Raw genomic sequence first — 23,840 nt, forward strand, 5'->3', positions numbered from 1 at the left:
CCGTTTTGTTAATCGCAGAATCCTCTTACGCTCTACCCAACTATTAGTCTAGGGATCAACTGTTAGGACTTTAAACTCTTGAGATTCATCGAATATAATCCCAGAGCATTTTCTATTGCTCTTTTCAATCTATTGTTCCTTCCCACACCATAACCAGAAAAACATTCTAAATAAATTAAATGAAAGGATAATTTATTTCTATTAACTATGTGTTTATTTCAATACAAATTAATTCAATACTTGTTTAGACTTCAAATGTGCGATTAATTTGCTTCCTTTTGTTCGTATCCTGTGCTGCACTGGGTATTCGATTATATGCCAATAATTGAAATGCGTATGCATTTTAGATTCTATTTTCAAATTACCAATCTAATATGAGTTTAAGATGGCCTGATGAGACTAACATGTTCATCCAAGCAATTACCATGCATCGCGTCCACGGCCATAGTTTCTTCCGCCTCCATTATAACCGCCACGGTTTCCGCTCGGATAACCACCCTGGTAGCTCTGTTGGTACCCTTGATACCCTTGGGGGGGTCCTTGGGGAAGTCCTTGGGGAAGTCCTTGGGGAGCTCCTTGCGGTCCTTGCGGACCTTGCGGACCTTGCGGACCTTGGTAACTTCTACCATAAGCTCCAGCAGCACTGTGATCTCCACCCGCGTAACGACTGTCGGAGTTTGAATTTCCCATCGAATTGAAGTACCGATAGTTCGATCGATTACCATCATATCCATTATTGTTGCCACGACCCGCTGCTCCGTAACGGTTGCCCTCGTTACGGAAATTTCCACCACCGTTGCCACCTGGATAATGCTGCATGTTGCCGCTTCCCGCTCCATCATTGCCACCAACTCTTACAAATCCGCTTACATTATCCCGAGCCTCATCGTACCGGGGAATCTTCGGCTGAAGCGAACGTATACCCTGCCCGAATGAACCCCTCATCGGACGCTCAATTTCGTAATCACCCGCACTGAATGCACACAGCTCCTTTACCACCCTCAGCAACGTTACGTGCTTCGGGGCAAGCGAGCTCACACTGTCCGGATTTTCCGATATTTGCACCAGCAAATCCTGCAGACAAGGTCTCAGTGCTAATATCATAGCCGCATCGTACGGATCCATGCTCAGATTAAGCCAATTATCAACCCTCACCGACCCATTACACCATTCCACCTTCTTACAGCCAAACAGCAACAGATGGATCGGCGTTACCATGGACATTTGCTTGCACGAGATGGCCCGTGTGCGAATCTTTTCGCCAAACACAAAAAATGGATACGGAAAGGTGGTTGGTGTGTTGCTGCAGTTGACCGACGTTTTGTGGATGAGGGCCGCTTTCGATTCCGTTGTCAGGACACGGCGCTTCTCCTTATGGTAGCACACATTCGGATAAAGGCCAACGCACAGCAGTGCCATCGCCATCTCCAGATCCGGATCGGGACATTCCGGATCGAAGCGCATCGGCATCATCGAGGCCTGGGGAAAGCCCGCCAGTGCCAGATTCTCGATTAGCTGCTTCTTTGCTTCGGCGATCGTACGTAAAGTTGGCATTTGAAGACCCTTCCATTCGCAGAAGCGAATTTCTGCTTCTTCGCCCATGGAGCGCTTTTTGCTCCACATCTGCGACGGTATGGAAGAGTAAAGATTTAAATTAGTTAAACTAAACTAACAATTGTGAGCTAAATTCCGTTACCTCAAACGCGGTTTGCATGGCAACATAGTCCGAACACGTTTGGCCACTGAGTGCTTTCTGGTGGTTCATCAGCCGACGCTGACCCAGCTCTAGCAGGAAAACTTCCGAAAACGTTCCAGAGTAAGCAGCCATCGTCGTGACCGTATCGCACAGCCCAAACAGCGTGCTGAGCACCATCATTTTTCCAAGCCGTGGTTCAATCGGTAAGCGGGCAAGAATTCTACCGAACGGTGTAAGCCGTTCCGCCTCATCTAAACATCGCATCTCCTTCAGCAACACTTCCGCTTCAATGACGGCATCGAGCGGTGGTGGTTCGATCGCTTTTGACAGGAATTTCCCGATTGCACCTAGTCGTAGCAGCTTGATGCTCAGGGCAAGCTCGTGCAATGGTGTGCGGAACATTTCGGGCGTAAGGTTTTCTTCCAGCTTTGCGAAACGGGCCCGTGAGCAGAGGGTGAAGCACGTGCCGGGACTGACACGACCAGCACGTCCTTTGCCTGCGTAGTGTGTAAAAAAGGAATCCATCTTATTACTTATACTCTTATACTCGGAATGGGGTTTAGGAAATTTCGGTAAACCTTAAAGAACGAAATTGGAAGAGAATCCACGATACAAGAGAACAAAATAAAACCCACAGTCGATCTCAATTCATGCCATGGAGACAGCGGAGTAGGACGGGGCTACTTGGGACATATTTTGAATCCTTCGGGGCCACGTAGACGACGGCTCTTTGGATTAAAAGGTGTCCTCATAAAAGACGGAATCTTGATAGTTGGTACTTGAAGGATGAAACCTTTGCCGGTTGGCCGCTACTGCAGGACCTATGTCTTTCTTGTATGTAACCAAGAAATGTGATAGTCGGGAAGGGATTTAACAACTGGTTCTATTGTAATTTAGTGGACATCTGAAGGGAATATACCGAGAAGGCAAGGAGGAAATACGATCGGATATAAGAGAATTCGACGGACCCCTTAACGGAGTAGATTTGGCCTGCTACAGCAATCCTCGAACCCGCTCACGGTCTAGAGCACTCGATAAGGAGCACTCATTTACCAACAAACCGAAAGAATTGCAGTCAACGATCGCAAACAAAACACCACAAAAAGTTAAGCTCAACTTACGCTGTTCCAGGTTTGTCCGGGCGGCCCATACCGTCGCATAATTCGTCATATTGTTGTGCGATGTAAACAGCTTCATGCGCGCCTTACACGTGTCGATCACGTACACAATATCATCGATCGTGATCGACGTTTCCGCAATGTTGGTCGCCAGTATCACCTTGCGCCGTTGCCCATAGTGTTTGAACACCTTCCGTTGATCCTCCCTTGGCAGCTGGGAGTGTAACGGCAAAACGACCAAATTCGGTCTGGTCTGTAACTGTCGCATGAGGGTAAAAATCATGTTCCATCCAGCGAGAAACACCAGCACCGCACCCGGCCGTCCCTGCCGATCCACATAGTCTACCAGCGCATTAATCAGCTCGAACGGTGTATCCGCCTCAAGCAGCATGCTCATCGCCTGCTTTGTTCGCGGCGAATATTTGGTTTCATCAATCACCTCATTCAGATTGCCACTTTCCGGCATATCCGGATTGTACTCTGCTCCACCTTCGCCACCACCGTCCCCAACGTCACCGTCCTTGCCGCGCTTTCGCCGGGCCGTAGAACCACCCTCCGGTGGACTCGGTACAAAGTTGAGCATTTCAATACAATCCTCCAGAAATAGTTGCTCTACTGGAAATGCTCTACCGGTCACCTCCAGCACCGGACAGTCGCCAAAATACCTCGAAAACAGTGTCGTATCGATGGTGGCCGACATCAGAATAATGCGCAGATCCGGATACGTGTGCACCATGTCGCGCAGTACAACCAGTATAAAGTCGCTGTTCACATCACGCTCGTGTATTTCGTCCACAATCACGTGCGAAACGCCCCGCAGACCGCCTTCCAGCTTACGCAACAGCACGCCGATCGTGCAAAACAGTATGGAACCGTACGGGCGCGGCAGTTGCGAATCGAACCGTACCGAATAGCCAACGGCAACGCCCAAATTTTCACACCGCTCGGCCGCTATCCGTTCGGACACGCTGATCGCACTGATGCGCCGTGGCTGCGTCACGCACACGTTACAGTACGCTCCCTGGCCCGAGTTGATGTAGTCCTCCAGTATAAACTGTGCAATCTGGGTCGTTTTACCACAGCCCGTATTGCCACGGATCAGCACGACCGGATGCTCGTTGATCGCTTCCATGATCGGCCGGCGCATCGACGAAATGGGAAGCTTCTCGCGCGTCCTTACGCTCATCTGCAGTTCCGGTGTGTCCCGCAGCCGGCTACGGCTCTCGTTGAGCAAATCTTCGCTCAACTGTTCCAGGGAGGCCGTTGCCAGATAGCCTTCATCGATATTACAGCCCAACCATGGGTTCCAGTTCGGTTGCGGTGGTGACCAGGAGATAACCGATGCCGGCTGCTGCAGGTTCGTCGATTGCGGTTTAAAGTGTACATCGTCCGAGGCGTGCATCAGGCTGACCGATTCATGCGCACCGGTTTGGGACGTATTTACCTTGACCGGTTGAATGCCAAGCTCCATCAGCGATTCGTGTACGCGTTTCGCCAGGTGGTGGGAAATTTTCACCGGATAAGCCGTTATCTGCTCCGATGTGCTGCAATTTGTGCAAAAGCGCAAATATATTGTATTACTTTCAATCTGTTTCTTGTATCGTATATTTATCCTAAAATTTGAAAAGCCGATAGGTTATTTAAGGCACACTTAGTAAGAGTGAGTGAATGAGTGAGAATCCTGAATGTGAAACTATGGATTCAAATCAGGCCAGAGTGTTTTTGTCTCTATCTCTGTCACTCTTCAATTAATATATATATATATATATATATATATATATATATATATATATATATATATATATATATATATATATATATATATATATATATATATATATATATATATATATATATATATATATATATATATATATATATATATTGTAGTGCATTGGGGTCCATGGGGTGACCATGGACAGCAATTTATCTTTTTCCCCAATGTCCATATATTGAGGCCATATGCAGATTTGCAACGAGAACCATGGGTCTCATTCGTCGAATTTGTAAAGACCTTAATGATGTCAATCGTCTCAAATGTTTGTATTTTACTCCGTCGGAACATGCGTATGCGGTTTGAAATCGCATCATATTCTTATCATCTTCTTGGGATTTGAGAGTTGATTTTTTTTTTTTTTGAAAATCCGGTTTTAGCATTCCGTTATTTATGGTTTTTTAGTTTTACTTTTTATGTTTCTAATAGAGAGTGAAGTCTATATGGCCGACCAAAGAAATGGATAATATCTTATACTTACGTTGCACTCTTTACCGAACCGGTAAACGCCTCAATCACACCCAAGTGGTACAGCTGCCTGATGAGCGAGAGAGCGCACGATTTGCTGGCCGAATGTTTGTTCGAACCGGACTCACGGCCCGTAATTGTGCGATTCAATTCTTTCACGTAAACGGTCATTTCCGCTATGAAACTCCTTGCAAATCGAACAGAAGGGAGATTGATTAGTTTCGAAGGTTAGCTGTTTTCAGTACAATGCATTCGGGTAGTCAAGATCTCACATTCAACAGTTGAGGTACAAACGTACTTACCAACTTCAAGGTACAGTTCCATGGTGCCGGCCTGTAGGGTACATTTTCAAATCATCTCGTTAAGCAGCACTGTACTACCGGTTTTACGGGCTGCCGTATATGTATAACAGGTGGGTAGATAAGTCTTAGTCCTTAGCCACGATAAAAGGATTTGTTTTTTGGAAAATTCTTTTTTATCTAGTCAACTTAACTGCCTTCGAGAGCGAAGCAGTGCGATCTACTATCGAAGTATAGCGATCTACTATCGAAGCCATTTTTAAAATACAGTTTGTTATTAGCCTCAATATATGCCCCTTTTTTGGCAATTGCTTCATCATTCCTGCATGTCCGCATGGGCGGTAGCATGTCCAAATGTTCGCGTATCATATGATACACAAGTTCCTTCGATATCGACAGAGCTTCTGCTATCTCCATCAATGTTGTTTTACGGTGATCCAAAACCATTTTATGGATTTTTTATGGATCGAAGCTGTGTCGCTACGGCCACTTTTAAACTCTCAAAACAAATGCTTAATATTTGTAGATGATTGTGCAGAGACCGGCTAAGACTTATGAAGTCATTGTTTGGTTTGAACAGTTCTTTTATCCATCAGTAAATCAATGATGAATCAGCTCACCGAATCCGTTTTAATCCATGCTTTGCTCCAATCAAAACAATATACCTCATTATCTAATCAACAGATATCATTCAAATTTATGCATGTATGTTTTCAAGGTTGGCCAAAACTAACAAAAATTTTAATTATTTTTTTGTGCCGCAGTCTATACATCTGGACTAGAACTTATCTACCGACCTGTTACGTTTGACGAGTACGTCAAACTACACCTCTTCAAGAGCAACGAGGAAAGTGGCAAGGAAAGGAATGGCAAATCGACGATAATTACTGCCGATATCACGCTACACCAGTGACCATTTGCAAAATCTATCCATTCGTCGCAAGCCGCCAACTGAATCTATCTTGCAAACGGCCACTTTCTTCCAAAATATCTACATCGATTGCCTTTTCCTTGCCTTGCTCAATAGGGGAGTCTCTCTATTGGCGATGATTCGAAACTATACCCCCACGGGGCACGGGATGGTAACGGGAGTACAGAATGGAACACATTCGGAAGCTTACTTCTACCAACTTCTCGATCATCGAAGCTGGTAGAAATAAGTTTCGATCCTCTAGCAACCCATACTTACTTGGCATGATCCGGTCCGATCGAAGTGTACTTAAACTCGGCCTTTATCTTGTACTGCTGCATCCATTGGTTTAGTTTCGATTTTGCATTTTCAACCGTCCAGTTACCGTGAATCGACGCGTTCACATCGAGCGATTCGGCCGATTCCATGTTGTCCTGTTCTCGCTTTATATCTTCCTTCGATGGAACGTATGGTCGGTACGCATGGCCTAAATCTTGCGGCACAAACCCTTTCATAAATATGTTCGACGGACCGGACGACTGTCCCATTCTCATCCCCGATGGTCCCGCTTGACCAGTCGACCCGTCCGTTCGATCGGTCACTACCGGCGCCGGTGAAATGTCCTGCGGAACCGCCTCTTCCGCTATACGTCCGATGCGGACCAAATAGTTGACAAAGTCTAGCGATGCATTCTTCTCCGAATCCTTCTTGTTGGTCGAGTTACCGACACCGATGTAATCAATGCCGGCTATCCGTACCTCGCACAGGAAACGTTGCCGAAACTTCGGCCCGGTCGGACGCACCTCATACTTCGGTTCGCAACTATTCTTCTGGCACCAGCTTATCAAGAACGATTTCTTATCCATTGCTGACGGCGAATGATGTGGACACAATCGGCTATGCTGTAGAAATGTTGAATGAAAACAACTTTTCTTGATTGTGCTGTTGTTTTCTGTGATTGCAAATAGTTAGATTTCACAGAAATGTGTTTTTTCACCTTTGCCGCTGAAATGGCGAATTGTTTACAAGCAAAAAAATATGACATGAGGAGAGCCACTAGCAGTCGACTTCTACAGTATAAACACATCTAAATTGAAACAAACATTCTGTAGAACACTTTTTGCAATTATTTTATTTAATTATGCTGTGCATTGCTGTGCATTAATACATCACTATTTTATAAATATGGAAAAGAGTCTGTGTTGTATTTTATTTTAAAATGGCTTTATTTAAGAATTCGTAGTTCATAAACTGTCACAAAGAAATGTTCTATACCGCTTCTCTGTGTACTGTGATACGTTTGTTGTTGTTAGTTCATTCGTAAACAACACGAGCTGGAAAAGCAGAACCGTGCGCGGGAAGCAGATCATCGATTCCGCAATTTACTCAACTCCGTGTTTTTCGCTTGCATTACTAAAAATGTCCAAGCGTAATGTAGCTTTCATTAAGCCGGACGAGCCAGATTTTCTAAAAAGAATGAAAGCTCAAATCGGCTATCGAGAAGGACCATCGGTAGACGACAAGGTAAGCATACCGTACGCTGCAATACCCGGTGTCTTCGCAGCGAATAAACTCACACGTTTTGTTCTTTACAGGGAGAAGCAATAGAAAACTTCGACGACTCTGATGATGAGGAACAAGAGGATGAAAAACCACAGGTGGTTGTAATTAAAGAAGGCGATTTAACGGAAGCGGAAGCTACACAAGCATTCAAAGGTATAATTTACAATATTTCGCGTTAGCATCGAATTGCAACATTTTCCTCTTCTTTTCTAGAGGAAAGCGAAAAACCAGCCGATCTCAATCAGAAGGTTGTATTCAAATCGAGAAAGCCCAAACCAGATAAAAGTGAAGAACACCCAAAACCAAAGCCGGAAAACAAAAAGGATAAAAAGGCAAAACAGAAACAGGAAAAGAGTAAACTGTCCTTCAACGATGAAGATGAGGAAGAGTACTAGGCTTTAGCATTATTGTTTAAGTTGTTAAAACGTTTTATATAAACAACAAAATGGGATTGAATTAGGAAATGATGACTCCTATTCCAAATTTAATTCACACCTCCGCACACCAATATGTCTTTCTCTTTCACCCTAAATCGTAGTGTCTCTCGCGCCAATGCAATTTTTTCGTTTTTCTTTTCGTTGCATTTTGACATTGAGCACACTGTTTACATCGTCTGTTGCAATGCTTGGAAGCTCTCGTCCGAAGAATTTTCCGTTTGAAACCCATCGCCAAAGAAAACTGTGTTTTCAATGAAAACTATTTGAAACAAACCAAAAATAATTGATCGCCAGTTCAGAGTGCTTCTTCAACCAGTGGGAAAATATTTTCATTGTTGTTTTATCTCTTGTACTAAACCGTGTACTAAAAGCATAATTTCAACCTACCAGTATAAACGATTGAGGCAAAAAAAGCAAGCTAGGCATTGCTGGTGTTTGTGGGGTTCCGCACATCCGACAAATACCACAGCCGTTCAATTCGATAGGAACCGACGATCAGAGCGGGCACGTTTCGCGTCAAGTACTATCACTGCGCTTACCACTGATGTTGGCCAAACAGTGAAGGAGAAGAGAAAAATTAATCGTGTGCGCGGTGCAGTAGAAAAAGGTGTGTGTAAGTAAATTGGAAGCGGCCAAAGTGTCATAATCCTTTCGCATCAAGCCGGTTTCAAGTGTGCTTTCGCTCAACGAATGAGAGCGTATTTGTATCTTTTTTGGTTGGATGCTTCGTTCTACATGCGTTCGATTGTTTGGAGCAGTTTTCTATTAAATTAGAATAATTATTCAAATAATTTGTGAAAGAAAGCGTGTGTTCCCTTGTGCGTACGTGTGTGTGTGTGCATGATTCGCTGAAAAACGAAGGAACACGGCCGCCTCCGCTGCTCCTCCATCCACTGGGCCGTTCCTTTCTCCTTGGGAAGTGGGTTAGTTTGTGCCACGAAAGGGAAATAATGTGAAAACGGAAAACTTAACGCAAAGTACAAATGGCGGCAGTATGTGTGTATGTGTGAACGGTGTGTGTGCACCAACCATTTCTACAAGGCAAGGGGAGTCCGGAAAAAATGCGAGAGTAGGACGGTGCACACCAAACGTCACGCCTGTCGGCTGTAGTAAGAAAGAGCAACCAAATTGCTTGTGCGGATGCGTATGTGTGTGTGTATGTGTGTGTGTCTGTATGTGGTCTAGAAGAGATGTTGAATTGCGGTACCAGTGAAGCTTGTGAAGAAGGGAAAACGCGCTAGATGAGGCCGATGCGTTTGTGTTTGTGCGCGCACGAGCCAACCCAACCGTGCACGTTAGTGTGCGTGAGCGAATGGTTCGTGGTTTGTTTTTTCTCTGTGTATTATTTTTCCCATTGCTGTGAGCACTCTATGGTTCCTTTGATGGGGAGGAGGGCTGTTGGACGTGGTGTGTCGTACGGTGAAAATTGTGTGCAACGAAAGCGAAGAGACGGGGCAGAAGGGAAGGGAACGAGTAGAGCGCAAATATTTTCCGACCAAATCCAATATGGCGTCGGTACGGTGGCAGCAATAGTGATCATATGGGGCGGGTAGGAAGAGGTAGTGGCGGAAAGAAGGGAGAAGAAAACCGTTTCCAGGAAGAAGAAAAAAAAGCAGAGACGAATCCTTATGTGCCATTGTTGCTTGCTCTGCAGATAAATTGAACATGATGCATTCCAGACGAGCAGCCCAGTTCTGCTTAACTACATAGTACTACGATTCCGTACTTCATTCACACCGACCGTACGCTAATGCAAGTTGCATCCTGCGTTGCATGGTGGTGTGTAAAGTTGTAAAATTATTAGGAAAACAGCTGCAATCAAGCACGCGCCTGAGTGCAAGATGTGTGAGAGAGAGAGAGAGCGAGAGAGGAACGTCAAACGCGTATATGCAGCTTTGAAAACAAATGAAACCTTGTGTGCGTTAGACCGGCTGCCGCGCGCGATTAGTGACATCGCATCGCGGGACGCGGGCGCATTCGTGTCAGTGCAATGTTGGCAAAAATCGGCATGTTACGCGAGACAGAATGTTGGCGAGAGAGCGAGAATAGTGGATGTGTGTGTGTGTGCACAAACACACAAACAGGTAGAACAGGTGAGAAAAGAGCAAGCATAAAAAAACACGCAAGCACCACCAGCAGCAATTGTGGTAGGCGCGCGTATCGTGTGTTTGTTTACGAGCAATATCTGCCATCAACAAGAGGTGTGTTTTTTCGCTGCTGTTTCCTTTACATGTAGTGGTCCGTCGTCGCGTTGTCGTGTGCGTGTACCGTCTTGCGTGCGGAGCAAAAACAAGCCAAGAGAGTTTTCATTCAAATGTGTAAAGCCCTCTCGTTCTCGCTCATTCCGGCGCCCGTATCGTTCCCTCTCATCTTGCTCACCGTCACGCACAACGACCCCCTTCCCGTGTGTGTGGGGTTAGCGGCTGTCGAGTTGAGTGACGTTTTTGTACGGCAAGCATGGTTGGAAGTGCTGCGATATGGTCCCAGTCAGCTGGGAAAAAGCTTCCATTGCTATGCTCGCGACCGAATGCATTGTGGTGTAAAATGTACTGTTTAAACGATGTCCTGCACCCAAGAAACATAGGACGCGTGCCGCATGCAGAATTGTAGAATAATTTGATCGACAGTAAAACTCCTTTATTGATAGCATATTTTTCTTTTATTCCTTTATGCGTGTACTCAGCGATTTTTCAAATAGTATCTTCAGCAGCAACTAGCTGTGTTGCACTTCATTCAGCGGTGTATTTGTTAAAGGAAACAGAGATAAAGCAAACATCAAAACAGAACTACCAAGTGAGTATAAGTTAAGCTAAGCATAAAACATACAAATCTCTTATGATTTATATTCCTTCCCCCCGTGTATACACCCGGCTCGAATAAATAAAGTCAAGAAATTTCAAGATATCAGACCAGACGGTTGATTGCATCGTCTTTGAAGTAACGCTACACGAAGCGAAGCTTAAGAAAACCATGACAGGTGTCATTCTTTTCGGTAGAAAATGACACTAGACATCCCTAGGCCGATGGCAGCTTTGCAAGAACCTAGATTTAGCTGGTTTTGGGCATTTGCATCACTTGATGAGGTCCTTCCTGACGAGTTACAGATGATTGAAAGTAACTCAAAATCACTACGCTACTTAGAGAATGGCTCTGTATTGCACAGTATGTGTGTCCATGGAGAAAGTGCTACAATGACGAGCTCTTATTTGTTCAATGACCTCGCGATTATGAAGTGTATTAGACTCTCGAGCCTCGAGATGGTGGTCACATGATATGGATCCTGGAGCTAAAATTGATGGTTCCACCCTTTAGACTGAGATTGAAGTAGCTTAAAAGCGTAAAGAGTGGATTTGAGCATAACATTATGCTTCTGATCCCTTCCTTGGTGCATGGTAATTGTGATCATTTAATAATAAGAGTACTACGCCGACTAAGCCTTCGGATCTTTGCTCTGGGAATTCCTAATGTGACACAAGACTGCGACAGATGCCTAGACATCTGAGGAACTGAAAATTTTCCAATGACTCAATCACTCCTCCCGTATGTTATATTGAGCGTGGGAAGAGACGCTCACTTACGGTAAGGTTAGGTCATATTAATGAGGAGGGCTTGAGGAGTTCATAGAGGGTTCATTTGGTTCACACACATATCGCCCTGTTGTTCCCAGTTACTTCTCCTTATGTATGTCCTGTTACTATTTCTCATCATTTTAGTCGTCTTTATATGGCAACTATCTGCCCACGATTGGGTGATTGGTAAGCAGGAAAAATTAGCCAGGTTTTTGGCAGGAAAATGTTGCTGTTGCTGTCTTCTTTGTTTTGTACAATCTTCATCCCCCTGTGGATCCGCGCACCAGCCGCTCCCTAATCATGCTCGGCGACATTCACCTCGCTCAAGATCTTCTCCAAACCGCTCCTCCACCTTTCCTTCTGACTAACGTGGATTCATCACTATACCACCATTGCCACTACCCCCCCCCCCCCCCCTACTTCACTTCTTCGCCGCCTGGTAGACTCTCCGCTATGTTGTGCGATCGTGCTACGTCATCTTCTCTCGCTTATTCTATTGGTTGCGCTCTGGCCCTTCCCTTCTCCCACATCCGTCCTCCCTTCGTTGCGTTTTCCGTGCGTTTGCTATCACACCGCACCCGTACTCCGGCCAGTCTACACCGCCATTTGCCCTTCCATTTAGCCCACCGCGTTCGGCTTCTCACATTTGCCAAGTGTTTTCTTCGTGTATTTCTGTGACGTTTGGTGAACAAGTCGCAGCTTGCGCGCACAGACACACACACACACACAAACACGGGACACGGGTTCTGCGCACAAAAAAAGGCACAGAGCCACGCATATACTGTAAAACCATCTCCGAAAGGGCTTACAGACAAAAGGAGGGCCCTGTTGTTGGGTTTTGCTGCTTAGGCTGGGGTTAGAGGACGGGTAGGTGTTGCAAGCAGAGCAAAGGAGTGCCATAATGTACAGGTTGGTAGGGCATGGGGGTGGAAAGGGACACCAAAGGGGATGATGATGTTGGGAAGGAACCGAAATTACAGCCATGCACACGCACACATACAAGGTCGCTAGCATAACCTACAGGCATACACACACACACGCCACCGTCTCAGTCTCTTTAGACAGTTGCATTAGTAGTAGTATTAGTGTGAACACATGTAGATTTATATGTTTAAAAAAAGTAGATCCCCCCACAATTTTCCTCGGATTCATTCTTCACTTTGATATGCCCTGCTTGTCCGAAAATGTGTCCAACATCATCGTCATCCTATAGCCGGCAACTCCTTGCGTATGTTGGGGAAGCAAATACAGGAAATGTTTTTGAAGCGAAAATGCACCACCAGTCAAACACCGTGGTTAATTTGAAGAACATTTCGCAACTTTCGCAAGTTGTTTAGTATTATTGGAAGCTATTTGTTAAACAGTTAAACCTGGAACAGCACAACCCGGTACAGGACGACCTTCTTCGGGGTGTCCTGCGTGTGTGAGAATTCCCACACAACCACCTCTGCCCTGCTCTAATGTTGCTATGAAGATTCGGTTGCTACGAAGTCGCCATGATGGGGCAATGACGATGATGAATTGAAGCACACGGTGCGTTTATATGTCAATGTTGGGATGCTGATATCTCTAAACGGGCGGTTCTCTAAACAGGGGTTACTCTGCCTGTGCTATTTAATCCTTTTGGGTTTGGCTGTTTTGTCGTCAGTAGACTCTTTTTAAACTTCAATTTTTTACATTCATATTCTCTGGAACATCTCCTGCCCGGTGTGCGGTGGTTTCCTGCAAGAAAGAAAGTACAACCATGACCTTTCTAAATTCTACGATAATATGCAGTTACCGAGGGCTGTGGTTCGTAGTGCAGGTTGACACATTTTGTCCAGCGAAATGGTGAAGATTTTGGCGTCCATCGTTCTTTTTTTTATCCTTCTGCTACGATCCTGCATCCACCATCATTTCTCTCTTATCCTTTCCGGACAAACACAACCTCCACAACACCCCCCGGGGATTGATTGTGTGTGTGTGTGTGTGTGTGTGTGTATGTGTGTGTGTATGTGTGTGTGTGTGTGTGTGTGTGTGTGTGTGTGTGTGTGTGTGATTCAATTCTTCCTTGGATACCTTCCCTTTCCCGTGCCATTACTTGCTTCATTCCCGAGAACTCGCTTCTTGCACGCACTAGCGCGCGCCATTTTCTTAGCACACGGTTCCTGCGTGTCCCTCCGTGTCCCTCCGTGTTTCCCCACTGCACACGATCCGATTCACCCTGCCCGACCGCTGTCCTGCATCACCACTACTCCTTGCCCCTCTGCTGTTTCGCTTCCAAGCCTCCCCAAACCCGCGTCCTGTCCACCAGCTCTACTACCCTGTGCCCACTCCGTCCTCTATGCCACCCTTCGCTTGAAGGCCCCTGTCTCCATGGCAGTATCCCAAAAAAAATCAAACCAAGAGAAAGACACGGTGTGTGTGTGTATGCGAGCTGGTTGTTCTCTCTGCTGTTCCTCCTTCTCCTTTCGTCCCTTTGATCCCTTCTACCCTCCCGGTGGGGTACATCCACCCGTCCGACACACCGTTGTTGAGGTCTAGGGGTTGTTTTTTGTTGTTGCGTTCTCCTTTTGTTCCCTCTCTTTCTCTCTCTCTCTCCCTCTTTCTCTCTCTCTCTCTCTCCCTCTCTCACACATGTGATTTAGGTACGGATTTTCCTCTCATCGAAGCCCGCTCCCTTTCTCTTTCTTTTTGCCGGCAATCATCGCTCTCCCGGTAGCATGCTGGATTCTTTCTCTCTCTCTCTCTCTCTCTCTCTCTCTCACTCGCTCTCTCACGCTCGCTTCTTGCCGCGTACCACGCGCGTTGTTTCCTATCTTTTTGGTGTATACCTTCGTCATTCTCTTTTTGCCTCACTCTGCCCCGCGCTTCGGCCTCCCGTACATGCTGGCGAACTTCCCCCTACCCTCCCCCCCGTCCACACGATTCGCATCTACCGCTTCTACTATCCTCTCTATTCCGTCCGTCGCGCGCCTACCCCTGCCCTACCGCACGCTTTCATCGTCGCGCCGCCCTGGTGTTGCATCTCCCCCCCCCCTCCTCCCCCGTGTATGTTCCACTTTCAGCTGCCGCCTACCGCCTGGCTGGATCCTCATTTCCATCGATCCTCTAACCCGGCCCTCCCTCGGTTGTCCCTTTTTGCCCGTCCCTTTGGTTGGGAAAGAAGTTTGCACACACACACACCTTCCGTTTCATCCCCTTCCCCCTCCGTTTTTCGCTCCATAAAACGGTTGCTGCTGTGCGTGTGTACACTCTCGTTGGATTATGGTACTTACTTTTGGCACACGTACATCGGGTCACACATACAGGAGCATCGAATTTTGGTGTGTTTTGGTTCGGTTTGGCTGTGCGTCGTGTTATGCGCCAATTTGTTTTTCTTCTTCATTGATTCATGCATGTGTGTGTGTGTATGTGAATATTGCTATTAGTATTATTATTTTCGTAAATTCAACTCTTTGTTGTATTGTTGGCAGTGATGCGCTTGGGAGTAGTGTTGGTGTGATTTGGTGTGCTTTTAACCCCCCATTGTGTGTGTGTGCGTTTATGCGGCAGTTCCTCCAGAAGAGAATGGGTTGGTGGATGTGACGAGGCAACTTAGAAGGTGAGGGGGGGGGGGGGGTTTGCAGCCTCAGCAGTATCACGATTATGTTGAGTGTCCAAAATTTTGAACGACTCATGGAGAGGACTCAAACGGATGGAAAAAAATGCATCTGAGCAATGGACTTCATTCTCTTCCTCACAACAGCTGTTTTGGGCTTCTTTAGTCAGTTTTTTTCCTCTTCCGATTTTCTGAAGGACCCTTCAAGCAAATCGTTTGTAACAATGTAATAGAAAGTACGAAATATCGATCGCAACTCATCTTAAAACCATAACTTCGTCCTTCTGCTGGCATAATTTGGGGTTTTAGCTAATATCAGAAGAGGGAATTCATCGAATCGAGAGCCTGAAGAGGCATGTGATCCATTATTACATCACGATGATAACGAGTGATCGTAAACGCGTTTTTTTACCCCTCACAGAGGCACACACACACACACACACACACACCGCGCCATCAAACAACAAGCAGTCAGCAGGCTACGGCGACTACTGCACAAGCGCCAGGTCGCCGGGCCTGTAGCGCCACCTGGCGGAAGTGCTCAAAACTTTGATTGGCTTCATTTTTGGCCCTCCCCCCTTCCTTTTCTTCACAGAATGCACATTTTATGTTGGTAAAGAAATCTTAAATCCATTCAATCCATTAGGAAGTGATCTTTCAACTTCAGCGAGACGAAGCCAACACGTTGCAAGTGAAATCAATCGTCGGAGGTTGTAGCGGGAACCTTTGCACCACACACAGTGGAAACGTACCCGGCAACACCACCATCATAAGCACACCCCTTGTGTGTTGCGTCACCGTTGTACACGCGGTAGAAGCACGCGGGGTCGCATGTTGGATGACGGTAGTCGGACGGGGTGTTGTGGTTGGTGGCGGCCATACTGGTTTTTCCCCCTCATGCTTAGACTACGCACTTGTATTACCGAAGAACAGGAGCAGCTAGTTGATATAAAAGTATGATTTAATTTAATTTGGAGAGTAATACAAGGACAAGCTTTGTTCTACGATTACTAAGCGAGGATCATGCTTTGCTTTCCCCTTAAATCAGGCCTGATTAGTGCACACAAATTGTCAAGACAAGTAGTCATAAAACGGAAGTCAGCCGTTTGTGTTGTCTGTTGGAAAACAAAAAACTTAACGAAAGACAAACTTACATGCCAAGAGTTTGTACTACTTTGCCCGAAAAATAAAGGGACTGCGTTTTTTTCTTAAACGGTTATTTTATAAGGCCAAATGAAGGTCATCACCTTCGAAGTAATACCCTTCCGATGCAATGCACCTCTTCCACCCTCTTCACCTTCTCCCACTCCACGAAGCAGTTGGAAATCGCGGATGCTGGGATGTCCTTTAGTTTCGCCGTCGCAGCGGCTTTTTTCTCCCCGAATGTTGTGTCAAAACGATGTCCCCGAAGCGGTCGCTTTAGCTTGTTGAACAGCCAGAAGTCGGCTGGTGCTAAATCTGGCGAATATGGCGATTGCAGAACAATATGGGTGCCAGTTGTTGTGAAAAACTCCCTCAAAATGACGGCACCAGGTGAGAGCTTCACCCGCTTCAACCCCAAAACATCTTTCAGGATCGTGTTGACCGAGGCTGTGGAAATCCCAACACTTTCCGAAAGGACTCGTATCTTCAACCGACGATTGTTGACCACCAAATCCTTGCTTTGGACGACATGGGCGTCGTCGGTCGAGGTGGATGATCTCCCCAGACGGTCCTCGTCTTCAACTTGCTCATAGATTCTTCCGCGAAGGTTTTTTGTAATATCCGCAATATTTCCGCAGCGTTTATTTCATTGCGCAAATAAAATTTGATACATGTGCGCTGCTCCACAAACCTGGACATGGTCAATATGGGCAAAAACATTTGGCGCAGCTCCGAAAACAAATTGTCACTCCTACCCGGGGCGATGTTGTGACTTGAAACGTGGCAGAACTGTCAAAAACATACATTTGGCGCGCGAAATTTGACATTCAATGTCACCTTTCTTTTCGGACACAGTAGTGCATCGTTAGTAGACTCTGGATCATCTGTTAGTACTAGAAGATCACCTTCTTCTTCTTCTTCTTGGCTTTAACGACCTGTAAGGTCATGCCGGCCATTGAAATGGCTTACTAGACTGCCGATACCGATAGTTAGTCAGTCCTCACTACGGCGGGACGGATCCGGATGGGATTTGAACCCTGGTCCTGCCGTTTGAAGACCGGCGCCGCTGTCACCTATACCGCCGAGCCGCCCCGCTCGGTAGAAAACACCTAATTCCCAGTAAAACATGTCTGCCTAGCAATAGAAATTTCCACAGACCATAGACAAAGGTAATAAAATACGATTCAGAAGGTGTTAATCAACCGACAAAATCATCAATTGCAATTATATGATAGGGAGGAGCACTACACCCCACCATGCCTTTGTCTTCTAAAGAAACGCAGTCATGGAGGGAAAAAGCACTGGGAGTGGGAGGTGATTGAATCCCCCTTTGATGCAGAATTGCTTTTTTTTTTTGGGTGCAGTAGAACAAAGAAGGCAGAGGAAGGGATAGTACAACAAAAAGAAGAGGTTAGTTATACTGCTTTAATACCTTCGTGTGTGCTTACTTGGCGCATTTAACACGAACGTTTAATGTGTGTGTATGTGTCTCGCTCACTTTATTTGTGCCAAAGGGGGGATGTTGGTGGGTAATAGTTTTCCGAAGCATTGGGATGGGAAAAGGTGGAACCCCCAGCCCCTTTCTCCGCATTTACCACCTACTTCATCTCTTTCCCTGTTTAGTGCGTGGTCGGGAAAATCATATAATTAATGAGCAAAACATTGGGTTGGCCAAGTGGAGGAGGAAGAATAAAGTGGGTAGAGGTGGTGGTGTAGAATTTATTATTCGTGAAAATGCGGCCCCAAGCACCACACCATATGCTTTTACAGCACTAGTGAATTGTGGTTAATGTTGCTTGCCTTTTTGGTATGAATTAGCATGGTGTTGGACCATTTTGTGACAGTTACAGTTACTTGCATACTTAAAGAAAAATGGCTAACTTCTCAGTCTCTGTCCCTTTTGATGGAGCACTTTTCTCGATCTAAGATCCTTGTAAGTTCTGCAAAGGTAAGATTTACCCTGTTGTTAACAGCAACAATTTATTGGTTCTTGGCTTAACGACCCCTTCTATGTCACGCCGGTCATTTAATAGCTTACTAAACTTGTTTATACCAAGTAGTTGGATCCTCACTACGAGGAAATTGTCCGGATGGGTTTCGGGACCTCGGTCCTGTCGTTGGAAATATAGCGCCCTTATCGCCCCATCATATTGTCGAAGCCTCCCTCCCCCCACTAAGTCCTCACTACGGAGGAATTGTCCGGATGAGATTTGAACCCTCCGTCCTGCTGTTGAAAGTCCAGCACCGTTATCGCCTCACCACCGGGCCTCCCTCCTGCAATTAGCCAGTTCGGTTAAACGCTCGGAGCTACACTGAATCATGTAGATAATGCTCTTTGCTAGAAAATTAGCTGAATTTTAACTGCCTACAAGTGGTATATTGTAGGCTGTGCAACACCGTTGTACTGCTGTATAAAATCTGGGAGTTTAGTGAAGGCGGTCACATGTTTGGATTGAAGATAAAATGTTCTTAAAAATATGCAATTCCCAGGACATCGATAAGTAAATAGCAATGAGGCATAAATGATACTCCTGCGAACAACATCTACACTGTCCAGTGTTTCTAATCCTTACAGCAGATGGCTGTATCGCTAGGAAGGGATACTATTAAGACCAGGACTGGCAGGAGCCTGGTTAGCAGGTAACGAACAGCATGCCGAGAAAAAACTCCCTTCGAATGTTTTAAGCCGTTGACTCAAATGAAGAGCGCTATCTGTAGTTACTTAAAAAGTAATTTTAATCTGCCCTGATAACACATCCAAGGATAATGCCAAGATCCTCTAGTACTCCATCCACCGTATGGTTGTCTGAAAATGTCTTTCACCAGCATAAAACACTATTTTGCACAAACACCTGATTGTAAAAAGGGTGAAGTCTTCGGAGAAATTCGAAAAACGAACAACAAAAGCCGGATCATTCTTCACCATGAGCGATGCGAGCTCTCACACCATCCATCACTTATTTGACCGGCCAAAACGTCGAATTGATGGGTCAATTCCGCCCTACGGCCCTGACTTGCCACCCAATGGCTTCTTTTCATTCGTGCACATCAATTTTTGTCCCCAGAAGATGCTGCTGAAGCGTTCCAAAAACCACCTTTTTGGAGGTATCTCAATCAGAGGGGAAAAATGTGCTTCGACAATTGGTTTGAGCGCATCCAAAAGTGCATGAATCTGGAGAACACTTTTGAAGAAGAATAAAACGAGTTTTTGATGACTAATTGTTGCATTTTCATAATTAGGCCAGAAATCTAAATAGTAGCCTATGGTTCCATACACGGATTGGATGTTCGGTTCACCGTGCTTCCCAAGGCATGCTGTTTTATTGGATGGTGATGGTGGTTAGATGAGACTGCACCGTTTACGTTAACCAGTGGTGAGATGCAATTGCATTTAGTCACTGCATTCACTGTGTGATCGTTTACTATTCCTTTAGAGGCGTTAGAGAATATTTTTGATCAAGTTTTAAATAATGTATAATTTATAGAATTCGTTTCAAAGTGACATTATGACGAATGGGCATTATGATGAATTGGAAAGCTGGTAGAAGTGGTTCAGTGTAACATTTTCCTTGCTACTGGAACTTTTTCTCATCACATGGAAAATCCCTTACATTACGCAATACTGATACGATCGATCGATTTAACACCAAACTTTCTTGAAGGGCACATTTGCTGAACCCCCAGGGGTTCTCCTAAGATCTACGGACCTGCTGCATCCAATATTCCTTCGATCGTACGCGAGGATGCGATATTAGGAAGAACACCACCGGCATCGGAACCTGCTCACGAATCATACAATCCGATTGTTGTTGTGATGAAGCACAGTGGCCACGGGCTTTTAACGGAGGGGGGGGGGGGGGGTATGCAGGAGTAGCAGGAGGGCAGTGGAAAGGGCCATTCTGCAACACACCAACACTATCAACCGGCCAACAGAGCAAACACACAAACACAGACATCGGTTTCAAAATCAATTCAGCCAACCCGTGTCCCGCCACAACCTTCCCCCCGGGACCATTGCTCCACCACCTTCAACCAACGGGGCAACAGAGACAACTGAAGGGAAAAATGGGGTGAGAGAGGGTCCATTCATCCCCTCCAAATCCCTCTCCACCGCCCGTCTCGCAGTTTGGTGTACCCTCGATCCGTGCAGCTCACATAGAGAGGAGGTCCGTGCACACTAACAGCTCCCACACACACACCCCCCCCCCCCCCCACCCCTAGTTCGCCACCCCCGGCATCCCTTTTGTATGTGTGCTTCGTCAACATTTTACTTCTTGGTTCTTTCGTACGCGCGCTCCTTCTCTCTCTCGCTCTCTCTCGTAGAGTGTTTTAGTCTCTCGATAACAGACAACTGGCTCACCACCGCCCAACAACGGTTCCACCCTTGTGGCTTCCCTTTGCCGAGTTCTTTCCGTCCTCCCCCGTCCCCGCCTGGCTTCGATGACTTGGTACTTCTCACTGTGCTCTTGTAGTTCCTGCGCCACATCGTCTTCATTGCTTCCACACTCCTTCCTCCCCTTTGCTTCCAGTCCGGGAACATTTATATTGGTTCTGGCAGATCCACAAAAACAAGGCCCATTTTGCGGGACACACTGTGTGTGCTTTTTTTTTTGGGCAATGCTCTGCGTCCGGATGGTGCGGAGGGAAAGGAGGAGAGGTTAGGCGGAAGGAAAAGGTGACACGATTCGGAATGACGTATTTTGTGTGCGCGTGTGTGTGCGTGATGCGTACGAATTTGAAGACTGATTCACGGGGATTGAGGGAGGAGAATAGAAGGAGGTGGTGGTGGTGGTGGTCTGTGCGTGTGAATATCTCGCACCAAGCGTTCTTTCTATATCTGTGCGTGTGGGCGTGTGTGTGGGGGATGATGTTTTCGGGCGATTTTGAAATTTCTAGAAAGCTAGAGGAGAGATCCTTCCGAAGCTTGCAAAAGGAAGGACACCAAGGGCCTTTGGAGAGACTTAGAAGAACGATTTTCCACCTTGAAACTTAACCTCCAAACACTGCATCAACTATTAAACCCTTAAATAGTAATTATGGTTAGATGAGTTCAGCCAGGAAAAATAGAAAGCTAAAGAGATATTCAATTTCTACCACACTACGGTCCCACATCGAGGCGTGTACCCCGATGGAAGATGGTTCCGTTTTGGGTTTTTCCAATATTGCGGAACAGAACTCATCGATTGGAGTACATTCGGTCGATCATTCCAATTGATCCTTTGCTGTATATCTTATCATACCAAGGAAGCATATTTGCTCCTTACGAATTATCAAAGGCCATTCCTCAATTTTCTTCTACTTCTAAAACCGCGCCTTACTAAACTAAGTACACACGCACACAACCAAACACACACTTACACACACGAACGGTTACCGGTGAAGAAACTGTACATTATAGACTATACAAAATGGCGGAGCATGATTTTTCCGACCACAAAGCAGACGACCGTTCGGGTAGGAGGGCGGGAAACTGTTGAGCAGCAGGAGTGGCAGCAGCAGCAGCAGCAGGGTGGCCTACATCTTCTCCATCGCTGTTGTGCATTTGCTTTCTCGCTCTTACACTTTTCCTTCTTTAGTCGTGATATTAATCAAGGTGTGGAGTAATGGAGTAAAGGGAAACCCGAAGATATATGCCGCCAACGATGGGAGAGGGAGTCTTTGTTTTTTTTTTTTGGCAGTTAACCCCGCCAAAAGCCTTAACCTACCTCTATGTAGAATTAGAACCATCTGCTGGATTTGTTCGGGTGCTCTCTGCATTGCAGAATTGCGAAAAGGATTAGCCGGAAGGAAGGCGGATGGATGGATGGGAGCTAGAGATAGGGACATTCAAGGCAAAACTTTTCGGTGGACAGGATGATGAACGCACACATCCATAGATACGTCTGTGCGGGCACACACACACACATAAAGATCTACAAGCCAGGCAAAGTTACGTTTCGCCAAACGGCTCATTTTCCCTTTCCCGACAATTGAGCATATTTTATGTCTCCTTTTTGTGGATGCTCTTCGTCGTCGTTGTGCGATTTCAATTCTTGATCGTTTCCTCCTTCTGGATACTCTCGTCTTGTTTCTTTCCCAGTCTTAATTTCGGTGGAAAACACGCAAGAAGCCCCGTGAGCATGAAAACTGAAGAAAATAAGCTACCATCCCAAAACCGCTCCGGGCCCACTAGATCTTTTTCCGAACCGCTCGCCTGCTTGCTGCTGAGCCAAACAGATGAGCGATGTCAGCTCGAGTGGGCTATGGAGGGACGGTTGTGTAGTAGCTGTTGCTAAGAGAGATCTTCTCGATTGCTTGGACTGATGATGTTAATACACTGTTTGCCTTTACGGGATGGGATGCGCAACCGAAAACCCCGAACCAAAACCCGGGATTGGCAACAAGAAAGGACGGATTGGTGTGGTGTATAGAAGAAGAAAAGGCTACCGGTACTGCCATCTGGTGGTGGATTTGTTACCGTACCCGGGTCACACCATCGCCATACGAAGGTGCGATAGAGAGAAGAACCCGGGGGGAACGACGGAGACAGCGATAATCAAATGTGGCGGGTCTTTTCTGTGGTGGCCACGCAGGCCTCTGTTACCACTGCGCTTTTGTATGGGTGTGTATGGGTGATTGTTGGTATGTGTTTGTGTACGGTTTGAGCCCCTGTTTGTATGACGCGCACGATTTCCACCGTTTTTTTTTTTTTGTTAGTACCACGCTACCAGAAAGTTTCTGTGTAATGACGACGATATTATATGAGCCTGCACTATTTATTTGCCAAAACCAAACAATTGCCAATTTCTTATCGATCTCTGTTGTGCAGGCGGCAAAAATAATGCATCAGGCCCATTGGGTGTGAAGATAGTTTGCCGGGATGCATTCATGCAGCCCTTCGGGTATTACAGAAGGAATCATTAAATTAAAGCATGTCGTTCAATTACACCGTACACCGGAACTTCATGTCAGGTGCCAATAAAAAATCTCCATCGTTGGTACGTCCGCCAGCTAGCATTCGGGCAATTCGGGATAATTCGGCAGGATCTTCATCATTTCCTAAAATGAATGTGCGGGCACCAGACTAACGGTAAGCGGACGCCGGTTGGCAAAAATCGTTGACGCTGGGCCCACCATTTTGTGTGTGCGCTGCGTTCGGGATCTTCCCCGCGCACACATAAAAGCTACACCGGGGTAGGGTGAGGGGTTGTAGCAGCAGCGCGGGGTGCTGCTGTAAGCTAACGATAGACATAGACAGAAAATGGCGAACGCCGGAAGGACAGAAGAAGAGAGAGTGGCACACA

General features: G+C 46.2%; 5 protein-coding genes across 5 annotated transcripts in view; 2 read left to right on the forward strand and 3 right to left on the reverse strand.

The window, feature by feature from the left end:
- Nucleotides 1-8,223, forward strand: part of LOC126563276 (uncharacterized protein KIAA1143 homolog) — a 154,216-nt gene extending 145,993 nt beyond the window's left edge. The window contains exons 2-4 of the mRNA XM_050219907.1: nt 7,683-7,789; nt 7,861-7,981; nt 8,042-8,223. Coding sequence (XP_050075864.1) covers nt 7,685-7,789; nt 7,861-7,981; nt 8,042-8,223 — 408 coding nt within the window. The 5' untranslated portion in view covers nt 7,683-7,684. The remainder of the gene's footprint in view (nt 1-7,682; nt 7,790-7,860; nt 7,982-8,041) is intronic.
- LOC126560898 (uncharacterized) overlaps nt 1-23,840 on the forward strand; it is a 502,800-nt gene that overhangs the window by 470,602 nt on the left and 8,358 nt on the right. The gene's annotated exons all lie outside the window — the stretch shown is intronic.
- The window catches only part of LOC126563403 (U6 snRNA-associated Sm-like protein LSm5), a 168,539-nt gene that overhangs the window by 129,491 nt on the left and 15,208 nt on the right, over nt 1-23,840 (reverse strand). The gene's annotated exons all lie outside the window — the stretch shown is intronic.
- LOC126562120 (sialin-like) overlaps nt 1-23,840 on the reverse strand; it is a 293,788-nt gene that overhangs the window by 104,389 nt on the left and 165,559 nt on the right. The window lies entirely within an intron of this gene.
- On the reverse strand, nt 421-7,144 carry LOC126561390 (dosage compensation regulator). The gene is made up of 5 exons (XM_050217502.1): nt 6,545-7,144; nt 5,070-5,243; nt 2,818-4,358; nt 1,697-2,193; nt 421-1,623 (listed from the first exon to the last, which is right to left on the reverse strand). The coding sequence occupies exons 1-5, from the start codon at nt 7,129-7,131 to the stop codon at nt 421-423; spliced, it is 4,002 nt and encodes a 1,333-aa protein (XP_050073459.1). The 5' UTR covers nt 7,132-7,144.

Source organism: Anopheles maculipalpis, chromosome 3RL (genome assembly GCF_943734695.1).
Source record: "Anopheles maculipalpis chromosome 3RL, idAnoMacuDA_375_x, whole genome shotgun sequence".
NCBI classification, from domain to species: domain Eukaryota; kingdom Metazoa; phylum Arthropoda; class Insecta; order Diptera; family Culicidae; genus Anopheles; species Anopheles maculipalpis.